This window comes from Pundamilia nyererei, unplaced genomic scaffold, assembly GCF_000239375.1.
Source record: "Pundamilia nyererei isolate P.nyererei 1_Seehausen unplaced genomic scaffold, PunNye1.0 scaffold00067, whole genome shotgun sequence".
Taxonomy (NCBI): Eukaryota; Metazoa; Chordata; class Actinopteri; order Cichliformes; family Cichlidae; genus Pundamilia; species Pundamilia nyererei.
Window position 1 is genome coordinate 2,086,281 of NW_005187468.1, and position 26,763 is coordinate 2,113,043.

Consider the following 26,763-nt stretch of genomic DNA (forward strand, 5'->3'; position numbering starts at 1 on the left):
GTGTTTGTGTCCATTTGGCTGGATTTTGCATATTCAGACTGAGGAAAAAACAAAAGCATGTAGCTTAACAGTGATGACACTGCATAGGTAGAATACTGATTGGGTAATGAAAAATTACCCAATCGGTAGCCCCATAAAGTGCTATTTAAGTACCAATGTAACACTTTGTAAAGGGTGTGGAGAGGAAGTACTTCTACTGTTTGCTAATTGGCTGAAAAGGGGACTTTACTGGAAACAAGAGAACCACAAAAAAAAAAAAAAATATCGAAGATCAAAAATACACCATGAAAAGCACAGACATTTCTTCTGCACTTGGTTTCACTTCAGCTATTCGTATGTTATAACTTCATGCCTGGCTGATGCACCAACAGCAGCACAAGCAAGAATAGCCCACAGATTTTTATCACAGACTTTGTACACTGCGTCCATCTAAAAACAGAGCTCTCTGCAGAGAGACGGGCCACCCTGACTACCAGCAGACTGCGAAAGTGCTCGCCCTGCTGGCCCATCAATTCTGCTTAACTGACCACTCAAAGCACTTTTAACTATAAGCTTCCTTCACCCAGTCACATACAAGAGCTTTATTCTATACCTAACCTACACCTTTTCTAATCATCACACACACCATATCTTACCCAAGGACACTTTAGAATGAAGCTAGGGAGCAAACCACTAACCTTCCCCTTGAAGGACGCCCCCTACTACCTCCTGAGCCACAGTTGCCTCAAGGTTGAAAACAGGACAGTTTTCATTATTTTAACGTTTGGTTTTGCTTTACTACAAACAGTTTTGTATGTTTTAACTTCTGTTGTCTCTGCAGCGACTTAGCTTAAGAACCAAGAATTCTGCGAACACAAAGAAGACTAGCTCATATTAAGAGTTGTTTCACATATCTCTAACACTGCCCCCTGGTGACAGTACATAGCTATAGCGTGTGTAAGTCTGCAACGCTAGAGTAAGAGCAGGAAACAGCCATGCTGGTCCCTTGAAAATTTTATATTATTGTGACAAGAGTAAAGCTAACTTTTTAAAACCCATACGGCTGCATTTTTTTGTCACTGAAAAGTCATCATTTTATTAATAAAGTTGCAACTTTGAATTAAGTTACTTTTTCCTGCCAGGAAAGATATAAATAGTAAAGAATAATAAATAAATGAATCAGTCTCAGTCTGTATTTTCTGCCTTTGTCTCTGCTCATTCTGTAGGGGAGAAGCCATTCAACTGTCCTAGTGATGGCTGTGAGAAGACTTTTAGCAGCCAGTACAGCTTGAAGAGTCACATCCGAGGCCACGACAAAGGACAGTCCTTCAGCGTCTCTCTCACCCATCCACTCTCTGAAGTGAGTCACAGCACAGCGTCTTGTCAGAGTGTGGGCACACTTGGCACAGTCATCGTGTTCTCCATGGACAGCCTCAGGGCTACATAACACTGTGCTTCTCGTGCCATTTACTGTATGCTGTGTTCTGAAGTAAAGTGCTCTTTTGTTGCTTTTCACATAACAAACAGTTGTGTTATAACATCTCATATCACAGGTATTACTACATGGTACATTGACTTTCTACAGAGCATGTCACCATAAAAGTAAAGTATTTAACTTTTCCACTTGTGCAGTGGCCTGTGTTTTTAATGGCAAATGTTTATAGACCAAGTAGATTACATTGTTCTTTCTTTAAAGGAATAGTTGTTAATTATGTCATTATGTAATGGACTACCTTGTATGGTAAAACCTAGATTTTAACCTATTTTTTACAGTAGCTTCCATTTCCACGACTCAGCACTTGGGGTGGCTACTTTAATCAGGGACCTTTCGATCTCTTAATTGCAGGATGCAAATCACTCGCTGTGCCTCAGTGACTTGAGCCTCATCTCTACAGACTCAGAACTACGAGAGAACATCCATAATGTGAGTTTGAACTTTATTTCACCTTTGTCAAACAGACTGTATTGACACAGTAGAGGAGCTGTCAGGATGATCAGTGAGATGTCAGTTAAAAGATATTTTCAGTCTTCAGATTTTATATTCACTGTATTAAAATGTCAAGGTCAAAAGTGCACTGAGTGCACTTTTTTAAAGGCTTTTGTTCATTTAAATTTTATTGCAGGCTCAAAATTTGGACCTCAACAATGCCACCCCTGTGAAAATCTTTGAGCTTATGTTCCAGAGTCCTGAAAATAGCATCAGCCAAGATGATGCTCATCCCAGCGGTAAGAATATTTCATTTAAAAATCGACCTGTTTGGGTTTTCTTAAAGTTCTTGTTCTGAGAAGTTTTTTTTCCCCCTTGACCAGAGAACCTTGCTGAGCCCTTCGGCTTGGACACTCCCACCCAACCGGGAGTGACAGAAGCCTCCTCTCTCATCTCTTTCTCTGTCAATCCTACCTCCTCATCTTCTTGTTCACAAAACGCTGCAGTCATGGAGGCTTCTTCCCAGCTCAATCAGAGCTCTTCCTCCCAGACCTCCACCCCTGCCTCCATCACTGCAAATGTTAGCACAACACAGCCTCCTGCTTTCATGCAGCAGATCTCAGACGTGCCACAGGCTTCTGTCCAGCCACAAAACCACGTCACCCCCCAGCAATATGTGGCACTGCCACCAACATTTCTACAGCAAGATAGTACTACCCAGACCACTCCACTACCACCACCCATTGCTACGCCTGCTCCTGCCCCTGCACTGACTGCCACAGCACCAGGTCCTGCTGTTGTTGCAGCTACCACAACAGATGCTCCAGCACCTGTGGCTCAACCTGTGCCTTTGGCCAATAATCCTGGTCCAAACTCTGGCCCTGGTCTGGCAACCACCCCTGCCACTATCACCATAGCACCCACACAGAACCTGCTGCAGCCCAGCTTGGTCATGTCTGACCAGAATCTCCAATGGATCCTTAGCAGTGCCACCAACAGCCAGCAGAACCCAGAGCAAGCAGTGAGTAATGATCCCACACAGAATCTGTTCTCCTCTTCATCTTGTTCACAAGAAAACAAGGTAGCACAAACAAACTATGAAACTAGGTAAATGAAACATTAGGGAAAGTATGGCTTTTAATTCATACACAGTCCATCCCTTTTTGATACGGTCTAAAAAAAAAAAAAAAAAAAATGGTGTAATCATCTTGAGGATACTGATATTTATTGTTAACCCTTTTGAACTTTGGTGTTTTTGTTTATTCACAGCCACATCAAGGAGCTCCAAAAGTGGAAAAGGTTTTCTTCACTACAGCCATACCAGTGGGAGGTAATGCTGGTAAGCCACCGTGAAACCAATCTTGTGCTGTTGACATTGGCCAAAGACTAAGGAAATCATACATTTGTTTTGCCACTAAAATACTTGGGTTAATGACGATTAGTTAAATAGTATGCAATAGTTACTAGGAAAAGTATTTGGTAATAAAAATGCAAAGTTTGAGGAAGGAAATGGCAATCTCAGGCTGAGGCTTGATAGTAACCATCTTTCATTTTTGCTAAATCTTTTTTCCACCTAATTAAATGTAACATTTATGAAATGGGGAGGAAAAAAGTAAGATTCCCTGAACTCTTTTTTTTTTTAAATTAAGAATTCCCCAAATATATTAATATAAATTGACAAAACAGAAAATGGGGGGGGGGCTCTAATTAGCAAGTTGAAGTCAAAGATTTTTGATTTGTTAGTGATTGCTGGTGAATTTACAGCTCTTATGGTCCTTAAAAGAACCACTGCCAGGTCTACCAGATGATGGTGTTTTCATCAACGTTTACAGCTCATGTTGCTGATAGGAACATGTGGTCACCTAATCTTTTGTAATGTTTCCATCTGTAAATATTGACAGGGTACAATCAGACAGCCTACTTTTGCAGACACCACTGTGGTTTTGACTAATTTCTTTGCATTGGCCTAATCAAACGTAATGTTTCTGTTGTAGGTAACTCAGTCCAGCAGATCGGCCTCAGCCTGCCAGTCATCATCATCAAACAGGAGGAATCCTGCCAGTGTCAGTGTGCCTGCAGGGACTCTGCTAAAGACAAGAGTGCAAAGAGTGCCTCCTCCATCGTTTCAGCCCCATCACAGCAGCAGCCACCAGAGCCCCCTCCCCCGCCACTATCAGAGCCTCAGCACCATTCAGCAACTTCATCTTCCTCCTGCTGCCCCCCCAAGTCTTCCTCCAAGGTGGGTGAGGTGACACTGGAGGCCCCCTCTTCTTCTTCTTCTTCCTCCTCCACAGCTCAGACTTTCTCCGCCAACCCACCCTCATCTGACGGGTTAGCCAGTATGGACGTCTCAGACTTCCTCTCCCTGCAGAGCCCTGAGACAGCCGCCAACATTGAGGCTCTGCTGCTGGTCGCAGATGACTTCAGCATGGCTACTGATGGCAATCCTTAAAAGAGCTGCCTTTGGAGTCTGGCACCACATGTTTGTCTGTTGCACCCACTCACCCACAAGCGTCGATTCCACCCACACCTCGAGTCACTCTCCGAAGTTATGCCTCTTCTTTCACCCTATATAGCGTGTGCATTGAAACCCCCCAGTACCTGCAGTGCATTCTGCTTTGTATGGCACTGGGACAGGTATAGTACGGTATATATACAAAGTATGTGTAACTTTTCTGTTGAGTCTCATTGCAGTAGTTGAGTTTTAGCAACTTAAACGCTAATTAATGCAGGGAAAAGGCAGTAGATCCTTTGTTGAAAAGATAAACTCTTTATAATAATCCTCACTCTGAATTGATTGAAATGACCAAGTGTTGTCCAAGCACTGATAATTTAGAGTTTCATTGTCCTGGCTTGAAGGTCACACACCTTAGCAGGAAAACAAAACTCGTCTGTCCTTGTACTGTATCCTCGTACTGTACTACAGGTCCTAACAAATTCTTTAGGCTGGTATGCAAATAACCATAATGCACTGTATATGAGAGGATTTTGCTACAATTTTAATCAAGCATTGCTCCCAGCAAAAATTTAAAGAGCTTGGTCACACAGCTTCCCACGTGGCTGTCTTGTAATATGAAGTGATTTCCTCAGTATTTTGTTTGTTTTCTATGAAGACTAGTGCGGTCCAGATAATGTGATGATTCTTTTTTACTTTTTTTGAGAACCTGTGATCAGATCTGCCTGTCTCTTTAAGCGACATAACGTCAATAAGTTGCCTATAACTTAAACTAACTTAAAATTGTATATGTTAATTTATTTAAATGCCTGATTCTTTCAATATAATGATACTATCATCTTTGAGATAGCAGAAATAATCTATTAATTTATTCCAATCACATGTTTTTTTTAAGTTGAGCTGCTTTTTTGTTACTGAATTGTTTTACCTTCATAAGAACGTAAGTATTGTAAAAACGAGGCACGTGTAGTAGACTGCACAGTCAAGCAAAATATCCTCTAGGATCTGCTTGTTTGCAAAAACTTGCCCACAACTAAACTATAAGGAACTACTGTCAACATCCCATCTTCTTTAGGGTTGTGACCCTCTCAGGGATGCATCAAGTCATAACTGTTCCTGGTTCCCACAATTTTCTCAGACATGCATTTTCCTTGCCGGACGGCCCACACTCGCAGTAGCCCTACGTTTTTGCTGCACTCTTCCCTGTTTATTGCACACTAACTTGTAAAGTTGGTTCTGCATATCGGTTAGGCTGATTTGCGGCACCACTACAGAGTTTTTGTATAAACCTGCTGTAAAGTAGCATTTAAAAGATGGTGTCCTGGTGACAATGTAAATATGGTACATTTTAGTGTAAACATCTTTGAAAAACTTGTAGATTATTCTAGAATTTGTATTTTTGTATAGACTTTCGAATTGCTAACTCTGAGTTTGAACCTAATGTATACTCTGTTCATTCTTCTCCCCGTCACGTTTATGCAGAAGATGTTTTTGCTGTGTTTTAGTTGAATAGTTATACAAGCCGCTGGGTTTCTGTATAGTCCACATTGTAAGAAAATATATGTAATGCATAGCCTCTGGCTCAGAGTATAATTTAACAGTATTGTTTCGCATGGGACACAATGCAATGATGATAGAGTAAAGGCATTATGCCCTGTAAATGACAGTAGAGCTTCTTGGCCTTACAACATTAATTGTTCTGTAAGCCTCCTTGCCTTGATAGCCTCTGCTTTAGTAATCGGCTTGTTGACACTCTGTTTTCACATTCACCGACTCTCAGGCAGCCATTCCAGCAGCAGATCACACCAAGGCAAAAGCATGGAGATTTTCCAGTTGTGATATTGGGAAAGTCGAATGGGCTTTATCAATATAATACTATAATATTTCAGCATTGACTTAAAAAAAGAAATTAAACTCAGCTATATAACAGATGCAGACATTATGATTCTGCAAATTGGAAATTAAAAGCAGAATCAATCTTTAAAAAAAAAAAAAAAAAGCAAAGTTTTAATCTGGCTCCTCTGGTGTGATTTAGGAAATTTATAGGAGCCACAAGGCAAATTTCCTCCCATAATACAATATTAATTAGATGTCTGGAGCATCCAAAGCTGACATTGACTCCAGTGGATATTAAAATAATTCCCACAAAGAAAAAAAAAAATACCACCGGGAGTCGTACCTATTCACCATTATACATTTTCATACAGATCATTGGTGAACCCAACTATGCAATTTTAAGTGTGGTATTTACAAGTTCAGTTACCGACTCAAAGATTAAATGGTTACTTATGCCTCCCATTAAGTAATATTTGCTGCAATATAGCTTTGAGCTACAGTGCTCCTGTATATTTTGCATTGAATGGTGTGAATCTGGACTGTAGTGAATCCATGAAGTACTGTTTCACAGCCACCCTATGGCCTCTGTAATTGGTTTAATATCAGCTGGATTTGCATGTTTAAGTATTTGGCAGTTTTGTTATTTTAATCAGATATTTTCCATTTTAAGCTTAAATAGGTTTAGAATTCCATCCAGTTTCATCATTTCGCACGCTTCAGTTTAACATGTGAATTATTGGTTTCTTTCATTAAACAGAGAAATTTTGCCTTTGTCGGCCAAGTTCACGTGGCTAATATTTACATCAGTCTGTAGTGTCAGCAAATCAATTGTGGCGACATTTGTTTGGAAGCAGATTGTTCACAAGTGTAGATTCTTTGGAATTTCTGCCATCAACATTTTCCACCAAACAGACTATATTTTCCAGGAAGAGCTGGGGCAGGGAGAAAGAGGAAAACGACATGCTTCCAAAGGAATGTCTTGACACCCAAAGAGTGAGGAAATGTTAAGAATTTGTATTTTTTAAAGAATGTATAATGTGAAACTGTTTGCTTATGCGTTTCATATAAATATGAGTAACTTTCTGAATTGAGAGCAATATAATACTAATAAAACCTTATCCTTGTCACTGAAATGTTTGCTTGGTGAAGCATTTTGTGTTACTTTAATAGAATTCATTCATTTAGTTAGATAGCAATCAGCAGTTGGGAGGGGTCTTCCTCTTCTCTTCATTTCTGGAGTGGTGCGGACACATCCTGGGGGGATTTCCTCTGTAACATTTAACCAGTATCATTTTTTTTTTTTTAAAACCACTAACCATTTGTAGTAGAATTCAGAGACCAGAAGAAAACTCACTTCTAGGGCATGACGCAAGTCCTTCAAGTCATTCTCGATCTTTTTGCACAGGGCTATTTTTTCAGACAGGTCCAACAGTCTGTCCTCGATGTCCTGTAGAGCCTGCGGAGGACGTGTTGGTTAAAATGCCTAGCACCATCAGTCTAAAATGTCATGCTGTGACTCACCTGTCTAGTCTCGGAGCCTGCCTCATCAACGCGCCCAGACGGCAAATCCTCTGCGCAACCTGCAAGTGTTCAAAACATACCTGGACAAACCCGCTGATAACATGAAAGCTGGAGGGCAGCAGGCGACCTTACCAGTTTCCGAGGCCATGATCAAATACACATTTGTCTTGCAAGCTCAGCGTGTTTCATAGAGGAAGGGCATTCGGTGTTTTTAAGCAGGTGTGCTCAGGTGATTTATATTTTACTAATTAGTGAATGACGAGGGAAAGAACTATCTGCCCAGGCCACTCTGGACATATGTTTCTACCACTGGGGGAGGACAAAAAAGGCACCAATAAGTGAAAGGGTATATTTCGGGGTATAGTTTCCCATTTTTGACTTAACTACTCAAAGTTCTGAGAAATTCACTTGAAGTTAATAATCTGTTTGGGGTTTTTGTTGGTTTTTTCCCCCTATAAATAGCAACAAAAAAAAGACATAGGTTTGTTTTTTCCCAGTGAAAGTGTCTCGTATTAAAACATTTTTATTCACTGCTGTTTTTCCTCTTTTTCCGTAAACGTGATGCATTTTATTTTAAAATTTTATTTTTGATATAACCAAAACCAGAATCATTATTAATTAGCAAAAAAAAAAAAAAAAAAAAAGAGAAAAAAAACACAGGGCACACGCGGTAGAAAAAGAGAGAGAGAGAGATATCTCTTTAGAAATGCTATAAGTATATGTCAAGTGTGAAATTATACTCGTTTTTATGGCGGTCATTGGTATTAGTCTGCATTTTTCCGTGCCGCTGGCTCTTTAATTGTTGTCGTCATAGATTGGGGGCGTAACCCGGAAAAATTCTATCATCTGGTCCCACCACAACACGTTGCTCGTGTGAGACAGGGTAGTCCTCCGGATGAACGCTTGATTTTATGAAGCTGGTATGTAGTATTGCTGCTGTATTAGTAAATACATCTAGAGGAGTTCACGGTTCAGTCGCAGCTCGTCGGATCAGTGCAGAGATGTTTAAAGAGCTCAAGACGAAAGTGTTGCGTCTGTTACCGCCGACCTCCAACGGACCGACGGTCCATCGGGACGAGACAGGTACATGTGTCTAACATTCAAAGTGGACGTAGGTCTCGCTTAGTGAAGCAGAGTGTGTTTGTAAACAACCGGCTCTGATTGGCGCTAAGCAACGTAAACACTGCACCATGTTGCATCAGATTCTTGGTTTTCCTGTTATGTGTGACTCACAGCTAACCCGATGTGATTCTAACATCCAAAACTAAGCTCCAGTTAAGTCACAGTAGAGTGAGCACTGCCAGTTAGGATGAACTGCTTACTTTGTAGCTGTTTGCCCAAACTAGAAATTAGTGGCAGAAATTCAAAGTTGTACACCTAATTCTTGTTGTTGTAGTCATTATGTATGCTGTATTCCACTGTAGAAAAAGGAAAACAAAAGTTAAAGAAATTATTAAAAGCCCCAAACTACCATAACGTTCATGCCTCTGTACTGTGTGAAAACCTCAGGTCCTTATCTGGCCCTATCCAAATGGAGTTAAATTACGTATTTTGCCTCCTCGGATACTTGGGTTGAACTTAAGCAGATCCTTTTGACAATCACTGCTTTAACAAGTTTAACATTTAAACAGGTGTAGAATGAAATGTACTAAGACGATGAGTATGTTGACAGGTGTTCTTAATGTTTTGAAACTGCTTCTACAAAAATTTGAGAAAGAATGGGTCTCTGAGCAGCTCAGTGAGTGAGTAGGAAGCCACCTGTGCAATAAGACAAGTTGTCACATTACCTTGCTACTAAATATTCCACAGTCAGCTGTGAGTGGTATTATACCCACTCAGCCATGAAGTGTGATTTTATCACTTCATGGCTGATGAAGTGTGATCACAGTGCAGACTCGGCGGATGCTGAGATGTATAGTGTGCCGAGCTTGCCAACTTTCTGCAGAGTCAGTTTCTATGCACCTCCAAAACTTCACATGGCATTCAGATTCGCTCAAAAGCAGTTCATAGAGAGCTTCATGGAATAGGTTTCCATGGCTGAGTGGCTTACATCACCAAGTGCAATGCAAAGCAATACACTGGTGTAAAGCACGCTGCTACTTGACCCTAGAGCAGTGGAGACGTGTTCTCGGGAGTAATGAATCACATTTCTACATCTGGCAATCAGTTGCCAGGAGAACAGAACTTGTGTGATTGCAATGTGCCAAGTGTAGCGTTTGGTGAAGAGGGGAATTATGACGTCTGGTTGGAACTCCTAATGCTTCAGCACACCAAAACAATTTGGACAATTTCATGCTCCTGACTTTGTGGGAATAGTTTGGGGATGGCCCCTTACTGTTCCAACAGGACTGCACACCAGTGCACAAAGCAAGGTCCATAAAGACATGGATGAGCGAGTTTGGTGTGCAAGAACTTGACTGGACTGCACAGAATCCTGACATCAACCCGACAGACACCTTTGGGTTGAATTAGAGCAGAGACTGTGAGTCCAACATCAGTGTTTGACCTCATGCATGCACTTCTGGATGAATCTGGATGGTTAAAATTCCCATAAACACAATTCCCAGCTGAGCTGAGGCTTCTATGGCTGCAAAGGCTGGGCTGACATATTAAATCCTCTGGACTGAGAATGGGATGTCACTCAAGTTTATATGTGTGTGTGTGAAGGCAAGCAACAAATATTTTAGCATTATAGTATATAGTGTGATTAGAAGGTGAGATTGCATCTGGAAAGGTGTTACATCACCTGTTCAATTGTGTGAGTAGGATTTCATTAGGTTGCTTACCTATTCACACTTCAGTTGTGTACTTTTGTTTTGGTTTTTTTTGGTTTTTTAGCTACTTCAGGCGTGTACTTTTTTGGTAGTCAACAAACATATTACACTATACATATTTCTTCCTGTTTTATCGCTCCCCCTAATGTATTTACATTGCATTCACGATAGCTGATGAGCCTAAATTTGTACCTTATACATAAAGGAAAATGAAAGCAATAAAGCTGGGGGAACATGTTTAGAGTAAACATTTAATTTAGATGCCCTAACCTCCTCATACCATCCATTCATACTGTTGTGTCCTTCTGTGGATGACGTCTCATTAACACCCCTTGTTTTTGAACTGCAGATGGTGCTGAAATCCTGAGTTGTACAGTAAAGGCCCTGAAAGAGGGTCACATTGTTGCGGTGCCCACAGATACCATCTACGGCCTGGCATGTCTGGCCCAAAACTCCGACGCCGTCAGAAAAACGTATGACACTAAAGGACGAAACGGACAGAAGCCGCTGGCCATCTGTGTAGGGGAAATTCAGGATATCTATAAGTAAGTGTGCTTTTATTTCACTTTGATCAGGGCACATGTTGTGTAATTGCTTCATTCTAAGTGCAGTCCTCCTCTAAGCCATCTATTTTGCACAAACATATTACTCATTTCCTGAAGAGTCACACATGCATGAGGCACAGATACCATCTCCACTCAAATAACACATTTTACATTTTGAGTGACAGGCACACCTGCTGTCAAAGGACACCTCGGTAATTATTATTCGCAACTTTATTCTGTGACTGTATTTTCTATCGCTGTGCAGGCATGTCGCATTTCTTTGAGATTTGTTAAAGAAATCTCAAAGTGAAACAAATTAAATCAGAGAATAGTGGATATTCCCAAAAACTATTCTGGCCTGAAAAACAATTATTTTATTATCAGATAGTTATTTTGGCTATCAGTCATTTGCTTCATTAAAATTCAGAACATGATGAAATGGCCCAAAGCAATTTTTCCACAATGCAAATTGGTGTCGTGACATCATGAGTTCAAAACTTCATTGCAAAAGACAAAACAGGATCAGAGCAGAGAATCAAATAAAACACAGCTGCTTTTTTTTGCAGTGATGCAGTCATTAATGGTCATTTATGTTGTTTTCCTTATAGTTTAGGGAGCTAGATTACACACAAGTAAGGTAATGTGATGTCATGTGCAGGTACTGCAAGGTGAAGGTGAAAAAAGAGCTGTTAGGTGACCTGCTCCCTGGTCCTGTCACCCTGGTGTTTGAAAGGTCTGAAGAACTGAACACAGACCTGAACCCCTTTACCTCAGTGAGTTTGCTTCTTTTTCATTGAATAGTGCTGTTTGATCATAAGTGTGAATTGTTGTTTACACATCCATGTCTTCCTCAGCTTGTAGGTGTACGTATCCCAGATCATCCCTTTATGAGGCAACTTTGTCAGATGTGTGGGGAACCACTGGCACTCACAAGTGCCAACATCAGCTCACAGACCAGCACAGTGGAAGTACATGTAAGTACTAAAGTAAATGATGTTTTTGTTTCTGTCAGTTTCAAGTATGTTAACCTCCTAAGACCCGAACTCTTTCATGGCATGCATTTTTAATGTCTCTTTGCTATTTGAGCTGATTGGGATCTGATGAGTGTAAAAACAAAGAATTATGTATATTTTTGTTTGTTTTTGTTTCGGAGAAAAATGAGATCCACATATGAGGACATTCGCTTTAAATTTCGATAGAGCAGTGGCAGTATAATGTCCTCGTAAGTGGATATCAGGCCCTTGTAGAGCAAAATTTTGTATTTTACATATTTCTTAAATGTGATGTCAACGTATGTGGACGCCAGGTCCTAGGAGGTTAAATTTCAAGTACACCTACCAGACAGACACAGTTGCCCCAGATTTGCCACCTGCACATCCACGATCCCAATCTCTTTTTCCACCACATTATTAAGGTGCTCTATTGCATTGAAATCTGGTAACTGTGGGCTCCATTTGAGTGAAGTGAATTCACTGTGATGAAAAAAATTACTTCACTTCATTCATCTTTCTTCCCCATTATGATACTCTGTTTGAACTTCAGCAGGTTGTCTTTACATGTGTAAATCATTGACTTGGTGCCATGTGATTGGCTGATTAATTATTTGTATTATTGAGCAGTTGAACAGGCGCACTTAACATAGTGAGTGTATGTAGCTCTGAATATTGCTGGGTTTATCCTCTTAAGGAGTTCCAGGAGCTCTGGCCCAAACTAGCTGTGGTTGTTGATGGTGGACCGATAGGAGACCAGAGCCGCCTCGGATCAACAGTAGTCGACCTGTCAGTACTTGGCAAATACAGCATCATCAGACCAGGGTGGTAAGTTCATCCAGACGCTTGTTCCAATAGTTTCTCTCCAAGTGAGATAAAACTATCTGATGTAACTGAATGTTTAAGCATATCATTTAAACTCCTTCAGAGAACTTCAGGCACATTTTACAACTGACAAAAAAAATTGACTGGAAAAAAAACATTTTCAAACCAGAACTGAGCAAAAGTAAACTGACTGAGTCTGATGTATTAAAATATCCAAAGTAAGCAGTCATACGTTGCTCAAGTCACCTGAATTAGAACTGGAAGTTATTCATATAGCACCAGTTTATTCCATGACTTGAAGAAGGGGAAATGCATCCGCACTGACTCACTGTTGCTTTGAAATACCCAGGTGTTTCCAGCCTCTCCCAGTGTTACAGCACCAGCTATAGTATGAATCTCCTAAAACAAAACTTAAATATTGAAATACCCACCACAAAAAATAAGGAGGCATTTTGCAAGAACAAGTCTTAGTTTCATTAAAAAACCATATTTGGAGTCAGTCTGTCGCATCGTGTTAACACTCTTCTTTCTCACTCTGACCCTTACACCCCCTCTGCCCCCAAACCACCCATGTTTCCTCTGAAGTAGACTTGGTACATTAAACAAGAAATGACTTTAATTTTGATTTCAGTGCCCTTTCTTCTACGGTTGATGTGCTCAAGCGCAAATATGGACTGTCAGAGCTCTCTGGGGAAGAATGACCTTTGAACTCTCCACACTCCAAAAATCACGCACAACCAGCTCTGACCCGGGGCTACTTGGGAGAAGATGAATCCATGAATCAGCCTTTGCCGGGGAAGACTGTATCTCAGGAGGACTGAAACTGCTGATGGACGATTTTGTTCCAGTGGCAGCTTCAAAGTCTTGGGTATCTTTCCTTATGTCTTAGATTAGCATATTTTGTATATGTTTCTGTCATTACATTATTTGGGAGTTTAAGCTTTAAACTATCATTTATACAGAAATAGGTCAGCTGTATAGTACTTTAAGTAATGTGGTCATGGGAGGAAGAATGGTTTGAGCCAGCCTTTTCGCAACACGATCAGAGCTGTAGTGAACACATTTTAATGGTCTGATTGAATCTGTGTGATAAAATAAATCAACTTTATTTAAGGGGGCTGTAAACTGTTTTCTTTTTTTCTTTTTCTTTTTTTTGTTTGTTTGTTTGTTGGTTTGTTTTTTTATCTTTTTTTTTCTGACAGCGTGAAGATTGCACTTCAATTGTTAGCATCAACACTTGCAGTAAATCCTGTTTTACAGTGTAGACTACTAATACTGGCACATTTGGGTTGTTTCGGTTGGCACATGGATATAATTTGTGGAATTCCTCTCATTTGAATGTTAATAATTGGAGTACATGATTAAATCTTCAGTGTCTGATTGGACCTTGATTAACAGATGGTACAACATTGGCAAATCCACAATAAAATTATATATTTTTTTCCCAGTCTCACAGTTTTATCCATGCACAAGAAGCTATCTGAGATTTATTTCTGTCTTTATCCACTGGTGTCTGGATTTTCACTCAAAACAGCTTCTTAATGGAGGGTGAAATCAATAGAGCAATGTTAAGTGTTTAAAAAGGAGCAGAAACCACTTACTGGCAACCTGGACAGGGAAATCAACTTCGGATCATTCAGAGAACGCACTTTTATTCTCAAAAACGCCTGTCTCTGCGAAACCTTTCATTTTAAAAGCTATCAGAATCTTAATCAAGTCTATACAGAGTGTGCCCCAGGGTGCCCCAGTCAGTGGGCAGGTTTATATTCATTAATGCGTTCAATCACTTTGAGCCATAGACTTTCATGTCCTGACTTCTTGCTTCAGTGGAGAAAAAAAAGCAGAGTCCCATATGCTTACAGTGAAGTCTTTTCATATAGGAATTACTCAATCTCCAATTGTATTTGGGTAGATATCGGGTCTGTGGTGTAGTACTTGACACGTTATATGGGAAAGATCCCCAGCTTGAGACAAAGAGGAGACACAATCCCAGCCTCGGGGACTCACAAGCTTGCGTACTATTGACACAATGGGAGGGTTGTGTCAATAGTACCTAGAGTAAAATCTGTGTCAGAGGCCTCAGGAAATAAAGGAGCGGTTGAAATTACCCAATTTTATTTGGGTAGATCAGAAATGAGTATTCTTGGTAAGTTAGTTTGTTGGTGAAGGATGGCAAGAGTAAAAGAGTTTATGAGATGGTAGTGAGACCTGTTGTGATATATGGTTTAGAGACAGCGGCAATAACGAAAGGGCAAGTTGTCACGCTGGAGGTGGAGTAAAAGATGTTAAGATTTTACTGGCAGAATGGACAAGATTGGAAATGAGGATATCAGGGTGACTCTCAGTTTGGAGGCAAGGTTAGAGAGGCGATGGTGGATGTGCTGGACGAAGGATGCTGAAGATTGATGCTTTCAGGCAGGAGGACGTGCAGATGGTTGGCGTGACAGAGGAAGATGTTAGAGATCGAGTGAAATGGATGCAGGGGATCTGCTGTGAAAAACTGTCATGTTCTGTGTTTTTACAAGTTGAGCTAACATGCTATAATGTTCCAAATTTACCTTTACAAATTATGATGTTGTGTGACAGTGACAAGTTGTAAAACACCACATCATCCCCATTTTAAAAAGCTCTCTGAACCTGGGTAAAGGGTCAAATTGTATGTTATGGATAAATGAAAACTACAGTGTCTTCAGTTCTATTATTTCACCATATAAAGGGGCATGAGATGGTGGCTTACTGTATTTAGAAATACAACAAATTATCGGGCAGACATTTCAACGTACCAATTGTGTGCGGGAGATTAGAGATTAGAGACAGACCCACAGAGCATTTTACAAGTCTGGGTTTTTTATACGCTTTGTATCCTATCTTTGAATTTGCACACACATCTATAGGACCTCTCGCATCCAGCATGTTTAAAAAAGGTAACAGCATGTCCTTCTGCACTCAAAACTATATCAATCAATCGCTCTCTTGCCTCCTCTTTCATGTGTGCACACACTTCCACTACAGCGTGCCGTTTCAAGTCAGTTTGATGAAAGCTCACATGAGCCACTGCTCCTTTTCTTTATTGAACTGCTCGGCCCAGCGGCGGGTCAGCTCCAGGTAGTGATCAGGCCCATGTGGCTGATAGTCCAAGTAAACCCGTGTCACAGTTTTTTTAGGCACAGCCCTTTCTATCTGCGTCCCCTCGTGCCATTCATTAAAAGATGTTATGGTGACAATCTCTGGGCGCACGTTGAGTGCCGCCTGCAGGGCTGTCTCGTAGTAACGTCCGTTCACCCTGTTGCGTGTGTTGTGGTTGTTCCACGGCCGAATGCTGGTGTCAATGTAACCAGGCCCCACGCTGGGGATAAAAAGGAGGTTGTTCCCATCGCAGAAAGCTTTGATGGCTTTCCAGTTCTGGTGAGAAGAGCCAAAGGAGAAGCCGTTGGAGGCAAAGTAAGTGTACATGCCATCGAAGCCGCCTGCCAGGATGTCGTGCTTATGACGCTCCTCCACAATCAGGGCTATAAAGACGGAGTCGTAAGCTGACCCACGCACGCTGTGGGAGCCAGTCGGTGTCAAAAACTCAGACCAGGACTCGGGTGGAGTTAGGTAGGAGTCATAAATGTAAAACAGAGGAAGACTCTTCCCTGTGCTGGTAGTGAACTTGTAGAACGCTCCGTGGTCGCCATACCTTAAAAAGAATATAATACAGAACATTTAACAACACAACAATAAACCCTACCACTGAGACAAAGAATAAAATATTGTATACCATTTCTTACTTAAACTGAATATCTTTTCAAGGTTTGGGACTTCTGAGTAAATCTCTGAAAGGTCCTCTTTTTCAGAGCAACCCCACATGTTAAAGTTAAAATGGCTTTTGCTTGAAGAACTCATCCATAAGTCATGAAACTGGCTTTATATAAGCTGAAATGCACCCTAAAAGTATTTCAGTGTCGTAACTGCTGTTTTTCTTGCTATGCATGCAATCTTAATGGCTTTCTATTTGAGTTGACTCAGCGATGAAGCACAGCCAGACATGCACCCACCTGTCAATGATGTACTTGATGTTGTCATGCACGCTCTGATCATTTCGTCCTCTGTATGGTTGGATGTGGAATGCAACCTGGGAGATGATAAAGCAATATGCATGTTCATTTCCATTCATTATAAAACTACATTATTAATTTATGTATCATTCAAGGTCAGCATTTACAGATGACCTCGAGAAGTATTGACTAAAAGTCAGGCGTTCCCAGGGGGAGATTCCTCATAGAAAGTTGACAAGAGTGACAGTAACTTCTCCTGGCTTGTAATCAATCAAAGTCTGACATGTTTCTAAGACAAAAATAATTCAATAAGGCCTCAGTCACACAAGAGTAAAAATAGGACCACAACCTCCATGCAACCAGGGAAAGGTGGTTGGCGAATGATTGGATTGATTTTTTTTTTTGCTATCTAGTTCAAAGTAGTTGGAGAGACGAACCATTAAGTGTTTTCAGAGAGAAACATGCATAAAACCTGAACTTACACTGTATTATTGTGTTACTTGCTTCTTATTTTTCCATCCATCCATCCATGAATCCATTCATTCTCTTATCTTCATCAGGGTATGATAATCTGATGATCTTGGTAAAATGCTTGTTGTTATTGAAAAGAACTAGCGGTGCCAGGTTGCTTATAACTGTATAAGCAATACATTTTCCACATTTCAGTCTGACCCAGTCTGTGGCTGACAGTGTTGCATTTAATGCATGGATTCCATGTCTGGTTCCAGTACACCACTACAGGTCAAGTGTGGATAGCAACATATTTGCAGCAGACAAAAGATTTGAGCTTTATCATCATTAATCACATTATTATCTCAATGAGATTGTTGCTGTTTTATCCCCGTTTTATCACTGTTTTGATGCACCAACATGGGTTTGAAGATGGTGACTGAGCGGTCTCAGACCTGGTCCCTATCTTTGAAGTAACCATATTAAAAACAAAGAGATCACAATTTGATTGGGCACGGATGCAACAATGTTGGTCACACCGCAATTACCAACCCCTGTTTTTGTAGTCATGATGGTATCACAGCTCATCAGACCTCTGAGGCCCTTTTCAGGAAAATGAGTTTCACGGTTATAATTCAGCAAAACATGTTAGTCATGCACCATTTTGACCTTGTGCAGCCCCAAAGCAATGCGTGGCATCAGGAGTCTGGTGCCTTTACCCTTGTACCTTATTACAGACTCACTGCAGTTTTCTAAAAACCCTTTAATAAGGCTATAACACTAAGAAGGCTCACCAACACAAATGTTACCCACTTACACGGACATCAAAGCACCATGTTTCCTCACTGCTCCGTGTTCACGACAAAATCTGCTACACTATAACTGTTTTTCAGCCTGAGTGGTCTGCCTCTGGAGACTATTGTAACACTCACAGTTAATGCGTCTGTTTAGAAATGGCCGTTTACAGTTCAGGAACAAACGCAGCAGAGGAACAAGGGATATGAAGTGACATGTACACAAAAAGTGCTTAAGTTGAATATTTTAAGGTGCGCCTGGAGAATTCAGTGACTTTGAATAATGCATGATCAAAGAGAAACACCACTTTTCCAGCACTGGACACTTGAGAGGAACAATGTGAAAGGAAAATGTCCTTTTTGAGATGATGGAAGCATCTAAAGGGATGTAGGCTGCCATTAAGTAAGCTAAACAAAGATGCCTTAGCCCACTTTACATGATCCAAGTCTTATCTTTGTTAAAAATCCAATGCTTGCAAAGCTCCACTAAAATATAGAATGGCATTTCACCTACTTGTTATTGGAAATAGATGTATTTTGTAGTTTTTCTGTAAGATCCATATTGTCGTTATGGAGTTAAGTGTAGAGTATTAACGAAGTAATGGAGATGTGTTCTGGACGGTCGGGATGGATCCAAATAACTGGATCACTTCTGCTACTAATAATGATACTAAGTGCTTTTATGTACAAAAAAATGTCAATTTTAACAGTGTAAGAGGCACTTTGTTTTACAAAAGAGTAATTTGAAAAGAGATTGAGGAAGGAAGGTCTTGGGCATATGAGTAAATCATATTCTAAAATCAATATTTATGAAGCTAACTCTCTGGCAGTAACAGTGAGAGAAAATGACGGAGACAATAAGATAGTACAGTAAGATAAAGCCACAAAAAAATCTATGAGATATTACAGCTCATGAAGCTGCATGATTATAACATGATTATAACAGAGGAAAATAGATACTACATCAGAGTGCAGGCTACTAGAAAACTCATTTTCCCCAACGCGCTGGCTGATTACATTTTTGGTAATTTAGAAGTAAATGAGACATAGTCAACGCATTTTAATATCTCATAAACATTGACGGTGCAGTCTGGAACAGCCCCGGTGTGATTTGTGCTGAGCAGAGTGAATTTAGTGGCATGTCATGCAGAAAGCGCAAAGGGAAGGATATGCACCAACACAAAAATATAGATTCAGACCTTTTCTGACAGTTAGATCAATTTAATATCACTTTCATTCTACAGTGAATGAAGTCGGTGGATATACACCGAGGTTGTACAGGTTTCATGTACGAAAAAATGTAGCTACTGAGTGCATCGGGAAATAAGGAAGTGTGGCTGATGCCATCATAGGGCACCCATGGGCCATATTCCCCTGTGTAGCTTCATGGCCTACTTAGGAGATAGAACTTTTGCACCCCCTCAGGGTGCAGATTGTTCACAGGCTCAAACTGAGTCATGGGACCCATGATGCACATATCCCCTCTGCTCTTTTTCTCCTACCTCCAGTTTCCAATAACCCCCCTACCCTGTCCCCACCAAGCCGCCCCCACCCTGCCCTGGGCAAAAGGACTATTTCAGCTCCACTTCGAGCTGAGGTCAAGCAGCAGCACTGCTGTGGAGGCTCATGTGATGTGCTCTCCAACATGAGCCGTGTGTGGGTGTTACTGAGATGCTATTCAACTTATATAATAAAAAGTACATTGCTTTCTTTTGCAGCATTACCCGAAGAGGGGTCAGTGTGTTTTTAGCAATGTGGCGTGGGATCGCTACCAGGATGGAAGCTGGATTTGTTTTTAGTGAGCTTGCTCGTCTCCAGTTTCCATTCACCTTCAGTCTAACTTGTACATGTTCAATTAGGTCAAAAGCTGTATGCAATTCACTGTATTCCTCTTATCTAAACCTCCATCTATCACTTTGGGTTCATATAAATGCGTTGTCAGCTCAGCATTACATCCTGCTGTCATGGAGACAGATCATGTCACTGGTCATTTGTAGCATTTTCCTTGTTTTTTTATTTTTATTGATAATTTTACTGCATGTTTAAATGTCTGAATGCAAACACTTCTTTGATTAAAAAAAGCATGTTTTTTCCAATAATTTCTTAATTTTAAAATGTATGTGTCATATTACTTTTCAGGCAAAAATGGTTCCAGCTTCTCTGATTTTATATTTTCTTTTTTGTTTATTCTTTGCTATTGAATACTTAAAGGTTACGAGTAAGTGTCCCCTAATGGGTTAGTCTGTCCATGAAAATCTTGGAAATATTAATTTCATATTCATCAGTTACGAGTGCCAGACTCCTCCTCAGTTTGGAGGATTGCTGCTGCAACATGCAAGACAGCTCAGGTCAAGAAAGGACAAAGCTGGAAACCAAGGTACGCATCATAAATACTGATAGCTCATTACTCCTGGAGGTTCCTCCCTTTGTGATATTTTTTTTGTCTTTTTTTATGAATGTATTTTTCTGATATCATACAGTAGACTATCCAAGGTGGTGAGGACTCAAAACAAAACTGCTAATTCGCTCATGCATTTCTCAGATAAGCAAGCAGCCACTTTATGTGAGCTTCTTGTATCCTGATCTGATACATTTTTGGCTGCTGCCACTGCCCTCTGTGGGACCATCCATCCTCCTCACTTGGGCTTCCCTCCCACCTTTTGTCCGGCCTTTCAGTGGAAAAGAGCACAGAAATGATTTAAGGTTGTTTTTCATCAGAGTTCCAAATTATCAGAGCCAAAGTTCTTTACCTTGTCAGCATTTTGCTAAACATTATGCAAGAGGATGCAATCCAAAGATAAATGTAGCTCTGTGCAGACATAACAGTTCAGGAAAAACAAAGAGAATTGGAAGAGGATGCTTGGAAAGACTCCACTCAACTCTGAATAATTTCATTCCAGCGCTTTCTGGAGACTGCTCTGATTGTGACCTTCTGCGCGTTTTCATTAAACACAAGGATAAGCAGCTCGTTCTTATTTCAGTAAGATACTCCAATATGCAGTTTGAAGAAAACGTGTCACAATCTGTTTTTCCTCACGTGCTTTTATGAAAATGCCATGCTTGCTGGGTGGATGATGACAATAAAGCGTGGCATTAAATTCTGTCTATTAGCTTCTCTACTGACAGCATTATGTGTAAAACCTCATCAACTCAGCCATGCATGTCTAATCCCTGCATTCTTGTCTTGCCCTTGTAGAGATGCATTATTTCGTTGCCTTCAACCAAACAGAAAAAACTCCCCAGTATGATATTAAATCTGACAGGCTAGCCCGACAACTCTTCTGCCTCTCATCGGAGTTGTGTATAGTAAGAATGAGGCCAGTTTGTGGCCGCATCTCTGCTGAAATCAAATTATGTTATCTGCACAACAGAATACAAACACCAGCATGATAATGACTTGTGTTGCAATACTGATTTGTAATTAACCTCGGTGATAACTTTTGCAAATTGTAAATACAACTTGTGAATAATGATTTTTGGTCTTGTGCATTAAAAGGTAAATATACTTCAAGAGGCTCACGGAAATATTATTACGTGTGTACATATTTGTCATTTTTAAACTGTAAAATGTTTCAATTATAAACATATTCGATTATAAATTACATATATTAAAAAAGAGCAACAAAATGTCATATTTAGAGGCTGATATTAGAAAATGTTTGGTAATTATTAAGATGATTAAATTAATGAATTAGATGTACAAATGCAGTGGTGTATTATTAATGGCACCTGCTTTAACATGGGAAAAGTCCTCAGATCTTGGCCCTTAAGTCATTGTTATTCTTCACATTAGAGCATACAGACCTGAGAACTTTCTTAATTTATTTCTAGTTCCTTGTTCCGATCCACAGTGCTGCTGAAAATCCCGTACTGCTAGCACCTCACTCTTGTTCCCCTTCATTGTCTTTCTTCGCCCAATCCCTCCATTCGTATTTGGTAAGCATCTGACACGAATCATATCTGATTACAAGCAAACACTGGCTTTAATAAGCCTTCAATACAGTGCAGCAGGGGCACCAACACAGACTCAGCTATGTCCGCTGTCATTTTCCAACCTAATTGGCAATTGGTCATGTGGTTTTACCCACATTCTGCACCGCCTCCCACGGCTCTCCACCCCACTAATGTGTTCAAGAGTTCATTCAACAACTAATCCAGCGGCAACAGCAGCAGCTCTTTGACACATTTTATGCTTTAATGCTAGAGACGAAGTCACTGCAGCCGCGAGTATTCCGAGTCAAATCCTGAGTAGCAGTGAGCAGCTTTACAGGATGGAGCACAGCAAGTTGAGAAGGCCTTAGCACCCACAAATTCCACATATAACACTGGTTCGAGATTACTATCCTATGCAGTGTTAAGCTCTTCATATGCCTCCGTGAAAGACCAGTAATCCTTCTTTTGGTCCCATGTCACTGAGGTTTTAGAAAGGGTAGTGGACAGAAATTCCAATTTTTTTCACATTTGAGCCTCAACTTTGGCTCTTGCAACAGTTCAAAATAAAAATAGCAAAATAAACAATAGCTGAGTTACTTTAGGTCTGTTTTGCTCATAGAAATCATCAATTGTAAAGACTTCTCATTTGAACCCACAAAAGCCAACACAATGAGCCACTATGAAAGACTGTAAGCAAGCCTGCACATGTTAACGACTGTCTACGTAGCATTTAATGTCATGTAGATAACTTTGGGTGTTTAATCCACACTGCAGAGTGAAACTCCACAGACACAATTCAATATGGCTCATTGTTCTCAGTGGAGTACTTCAGGGATCTGAGTTTGGTCCTCTTATGCAAATAATTCAAGTGTAGCGCATTCAGAACTAATACAAATGTGATAAAGTGTTGTGTAATTATGGACATATTCTGCCATATACACTTTGCAACCATCAGCTCAACTATTTCTAAGTGTAAATGACAGATATGAGGAATTCTTAAGATACTTTGGACACTGTTACAGCTGTTAGGAATTAGGAGAAGCCTAGCTGCTGCCATCTGACCTAGATTCTATATCGTGGTGATTTGCTGTACATTAATCCATCAGCACAGTATCCATGCGTGTTGGGCAGTAGCTACTGTTGTGTAGTAGTACTAAATTGACACTATGCTTTCCTTTTGAGAGGCAGTATAGCCATATATATATTTTCTTTTTGTTATAGTCTTTATCTAACCACAAATCTCTAGAGATGCATCTCTTGTATTTCTTAAAGGACATGCAGAATAGCTGCTGAGTGACAGAAATGATAAAGTCACTGGTTTGTTTTCCAGCAAGTTATAGTCCTAAAGTTAAAATGAATTTCACAAAATCTAATTTCTCTAACAGAGTTCAAAGCTACTGTAAACTCTGTTGTATTTCTATATGATCTGAACTTACTTTAGTTATACTTTGGCAGTATTGTTATATAGTGTGCTATCTGATTTCCTTTTTATTGGTCTGTCTTTTAGAGTTTCAATGAAGGTCAATGAAGAGGAAAGAGAAAAAAAGTTAATGTTTAAAATAGATGATTCATCTAAGAAACATCTCTCTCTCACACACACACGCACACACACGCACACATGCACACACACACACACACACACACACACGTAAAATGTGCTGACACTGCTTACCTTGAGGTTGTGTCTATATGCTGCATCCAGTACAGCTGGTACCAAATCCTCAGCAGGTTCCCCGTTGTCATCAGCTACTCCAGGAGGATACCAGGACAGGACCAGAACACCTGGAGGGAGATAAGCACTTGATCAAAGATACGAATTAACACCTCAGAGCACCATCACCTTCTGATGGGAACATACAAACAAAATGTATATGAAGCTCTAACAATATTATTGTATGGATTGCTGAAATGATGCATCGATTTCAAGCTAACTGTGTTTATGTGCAGTTATTGTTGTCTTGGAGTAATGTTGCTTTCTCTGCGATCATCCTTTAGAGTCTCTTTGTGGTTCACAGCAATACAGTACATCTGCTGATCTATGGAGGACAGTCAATTTTTTAAATGAATATGTACTTGTCATCTTAGGACTATTTATTATGCCTTGTTTTAGTGGCAACAGTTTGAGTGTGTGACAGCTCATAAATTCGTAAACTCACGCTGGCTGAAAAATGGTTTTCTATCAGCCACAGCGGTGCCTGGCAAGAGGTAGGAACTGGCACACTGTATATGCACTCACAACTAATTTATTAAACTCATGTCCACTTGCTGTGGAGCTGTGGAGACTATTAGATTACAATAGCCAAACATGTCTTTGTGTATCAAGAAGACGGCTACTGCTATTCATTTCAGTGGCAGGAAATCAGTCACCAAGTCAAGCAGATCTATTTACAGTTGAGTATGAGGCCTCTCATTAAATGGAAGGTTTTAATTAAGCAACTTTGAGCTGGACCTCCCATGATTCCCAGGTTTCAGGGTTAGATGACCTTCTCATCACTCAAGCCGGTGTACAGTAACCTACTGCACCGCAGGACAGACACATCAGGGCCTATCATGTGTTGGCTGCTGATGGCTGACACACTGCGCTGTTACTTGACACCAGGGAACAAACTTGTACTGAATTTAAGGGAGCCATACAAGTCTTTGATGAGACTGCAACACAACTATTATCAGTTCATGACATTTAAAAGAGATAAAGGTACTTGCAGAGATACTTTGGGGCTTGGTGATGCTTTAATACTAAAGTAGTATAAGGTTCAGTTTTAATATAGATAGCTAAACATCTTTAAAAACATTAGTTTGCTTCTGATGTACACCTCAATGAAGGATGAAAGCGCAGCAGCAGATATATGGGAACCAAGCATGTGGGGAGCTGTCCAGTATATGTGTGGTGCTGAAAAGTGTGTCGAGCCCCTTCAGCAAAAGGGAGGCAGCTTTGTGCTTACAGAAGCCACATTTCTGTAAAGCTGCTGTGCACAAATAACAACACTCAGCTCTTTTTTGTGCGTCTCTCTAAGAATTTCAGGGTGCCGGTTTGCATTTTTTACAGTACCTGCTGCGGATGCTCCGATCTGCTCCATGTGGGACTCCAACACATCCGGATCCCGCGAGCTGTACGAATTGAGTTCGGGGTAGAAACTGGAGCCGATATCCTCGGGCGGCATGTGTTTCCCTCTCGGGTAGCTGGATGCGATCTTAGGGTCCCAGTGCGGGACTAGGATGTGATCCCAGTGAATGTATTTACCGTCCATATGTGGGTTGCCGTACCACATATAGTAGAAAATATGAACATCATAAAATATGGTCCCCTCGGGGCCGGTGTTAGACAACACGGCTTTGGCGTTGCTGCCAGGCGGACGGGCTTGACCCGGGGAAGCGGTCCCATCACGGGACACTGAGCGCCGGTCCATCTTTCCTCCGATCATCGGCAGGAGCTCCAAGCCCGGAGCCAAGTCCGAGAAACCGTCACTGGGCTTCAGGGTCCTCAGTCCCATCATGGTCCCAAAGATGAACAGCGTGAAAAGAAACAGAGCTATGCACGCTTTCCTCCTCAGTCGTGCCATGGTTGGCTAGAGTGGCAGGAGCTGCATACGGCGCGGACGGAACCAAGAGCGCAAATTAAACCTGCGTCCTGCTTCTGCGGCCAGATGGAGTTCACCACAAACTACGAGCTACTCTCCGAAGTGTTTCTCGTCGCATCGGCTAAAAGACGAGTCTACATGATTGCACTCAAACCAGAGAGGACTACCCTACGTAGTTGATTAAGGAATTTTTAACTTTCTTCTGTTCCGCATTTCGATGAGCTGCGGATTTTTTTTGTTATCACTGCAACGCGGATCTATACCTCTAAGATAAGCCCGAGCTACTATTTTTTTGTTTTAAATGCCACAGGCCAGTTATTCCTAACTTAAGACTCTCCTCTCATATTTCTTTTCCACGCTGTCACTCACTAAGACGCTTCACCGCTCCCGTGGACCGCCCCCGCCCATCAGCTGCTCCATCCACCTGACTTCCGACAAAAAACGGTGTCTAAACGCAGGGGTGATGCTCTCTGTTGGTCATGCCCGGAGAGGCTTTAAAGCCTCCGTGCTTGGTTGGCTGGTGTTTCCTTATGGATGCCAAAGAGGCGGGACCCTTCTCGTGCACCGTTTCTAAAGTTTACTCAAAAAGAAAAGACTAAAAAGCAACATGGTTATACCCGTTATATAGCCTACTGTTCTTATCAACAGGTCTGAGGCCACAAGACTATGACTCATCTCTTAAAGGTGACATTAACTACTATTTTCTCATAAAGTTGTTTTCACAGTTAAACCTAAGGTATTAGATTTTTATTTATTTTAGTCGGCACTTTGTACTGAGACTTATACTGACATCTAGCGGTCATTTTATAGAACACTTTGTGTTGTGCTAAAAAGTGATTTCTTATGTTTGTTGTTGTTGTTATATCGAATACCTTTATTTATATTGACAAATAGACTGTCGTAAATAGGATTTATGAAGGACTGATCTCTCAAGAAAAAGACATCTGTAATTCCAGTGAGATTAGTCTTTCACTCTTTCTTTATTTTCTTTTTACAGGATAAATAAAGGATAAAACAGTCAAAAAGATTCATGGCTTTTACCTTGTGATAGGAATGTTCTTCCTACCTCAAAAAGACTTGCTATCATTCACGAGAGATATGTTGGACTTTCTTTTTTTTT

The 26,763-nt window shown here is 40.7% G+C and overlaps 3 protein-coding genes and 1 long non-coding RNA gene across 4 annotated transcripts in view; 2 read left to right on the forward strand and 2 right to left on the reverse strand.

Moving 5' to 3' along the window:
- The window catches only part of mtf1 (metal-regulatory transcription factor 1), a 13,703-nt gene extending 7,343 nt beyond the window's left edge, over positions 1-6,360 (forward strand). Inside the window, exons 6-11 of the mRNA XM_005736115.1 lie at positions 1,206-1,339; positions 1,826-1,903; positions 2,103-2,205; positions 2,290-2,927; positions 3,176-3,245; positions 3,901-6,360. Of these exons, the coding sequence (XP_005736172.1) occupies positions 1,206-1,339; positions 1,826-1,903; positions 2,103-2,205; positions 2,290-2,927; positions 3,176-3,245; positions 3,901-4,358 (1,481 nt within the window). The 3' untranslated portion in view covers positions 4,359-6,360. The remainder of the gene's footprint in view (positions 1-1,205; positions 1,340-1,825; positions 1,904-2,102; positions 2,206-2,289; positions 2,928-3,175; positions 3,246-3,900) is intronic.
- A 456-nt stretch (positions 6,361-6,816) lies between these two features.
- On the reverse strand, positions 6,817-7,949 carry LOC102209079 (uncharacterized). The gene is made up of 4 exons (XR_311816.2): positions 7,851-7,949; positions 7,719-7,777; positions 7,552-7,653; positions 6,817-7,466 (listed from the first exon to the last, which is right to left on the reverse strand). It is a non-coding gene; the product is annotated as an uncharacterized LOC102209079 (long non-coding RNA).
- A 570-nt stretch (positions 7,950-8,519) lies between these two features.
- Positions 8,520-13,956, forward strand: yrdc (yrdC N(6)-threonylcarbamoyltransferase domain containing). The gene is made up of 6 exons (XM_005736116.1): positions 8,520-8,801; positions 10,842-11,037; positions 11,696-11,810; positions 11,892-12,011; positions 12,724-12,854; positions 13,483-13,956. Exons 1-6 carry the CDS (start codon positions 8,630-8,632, stop codon positions 13,550-13,552), a joined length of 804 nt encoding a protein of 267 aa, XP_005736173.1. The 5' UTR covers positions 8,520-8,629; the 3' UTR covers positions 13,553-13,956.
- Positions 13,957-14,892: 936 nt separating this feature from the next.
- Positions 14,893-26,095, reverse strand: LOC102209851 (glycoprotein endo-alpha-1,2-mannosidase-like protein). Its single transcript, XM_005736117.1, has 4 exons — positions 25,115-26,095; positions 23,738-23,847; positions 16,889-16,965; positions 14,893-16,530 (listed from the first exon to the last, which is right to left on the reverse strand). The coding sequence occupies exons 1-4, from the start codon at positions 25,623-25,625 to the stop codon at positions 15,894-15,896; spliced, it is 1,335 nt and encodes a 444-aa protein (XP_005736174.1). The 5' UTR covers positions 25,626-26,095; the 3' UTR covers positions 14,893-15,893.
- Positions 26,096-26,763: the final 668 nt, after the last annotated feature.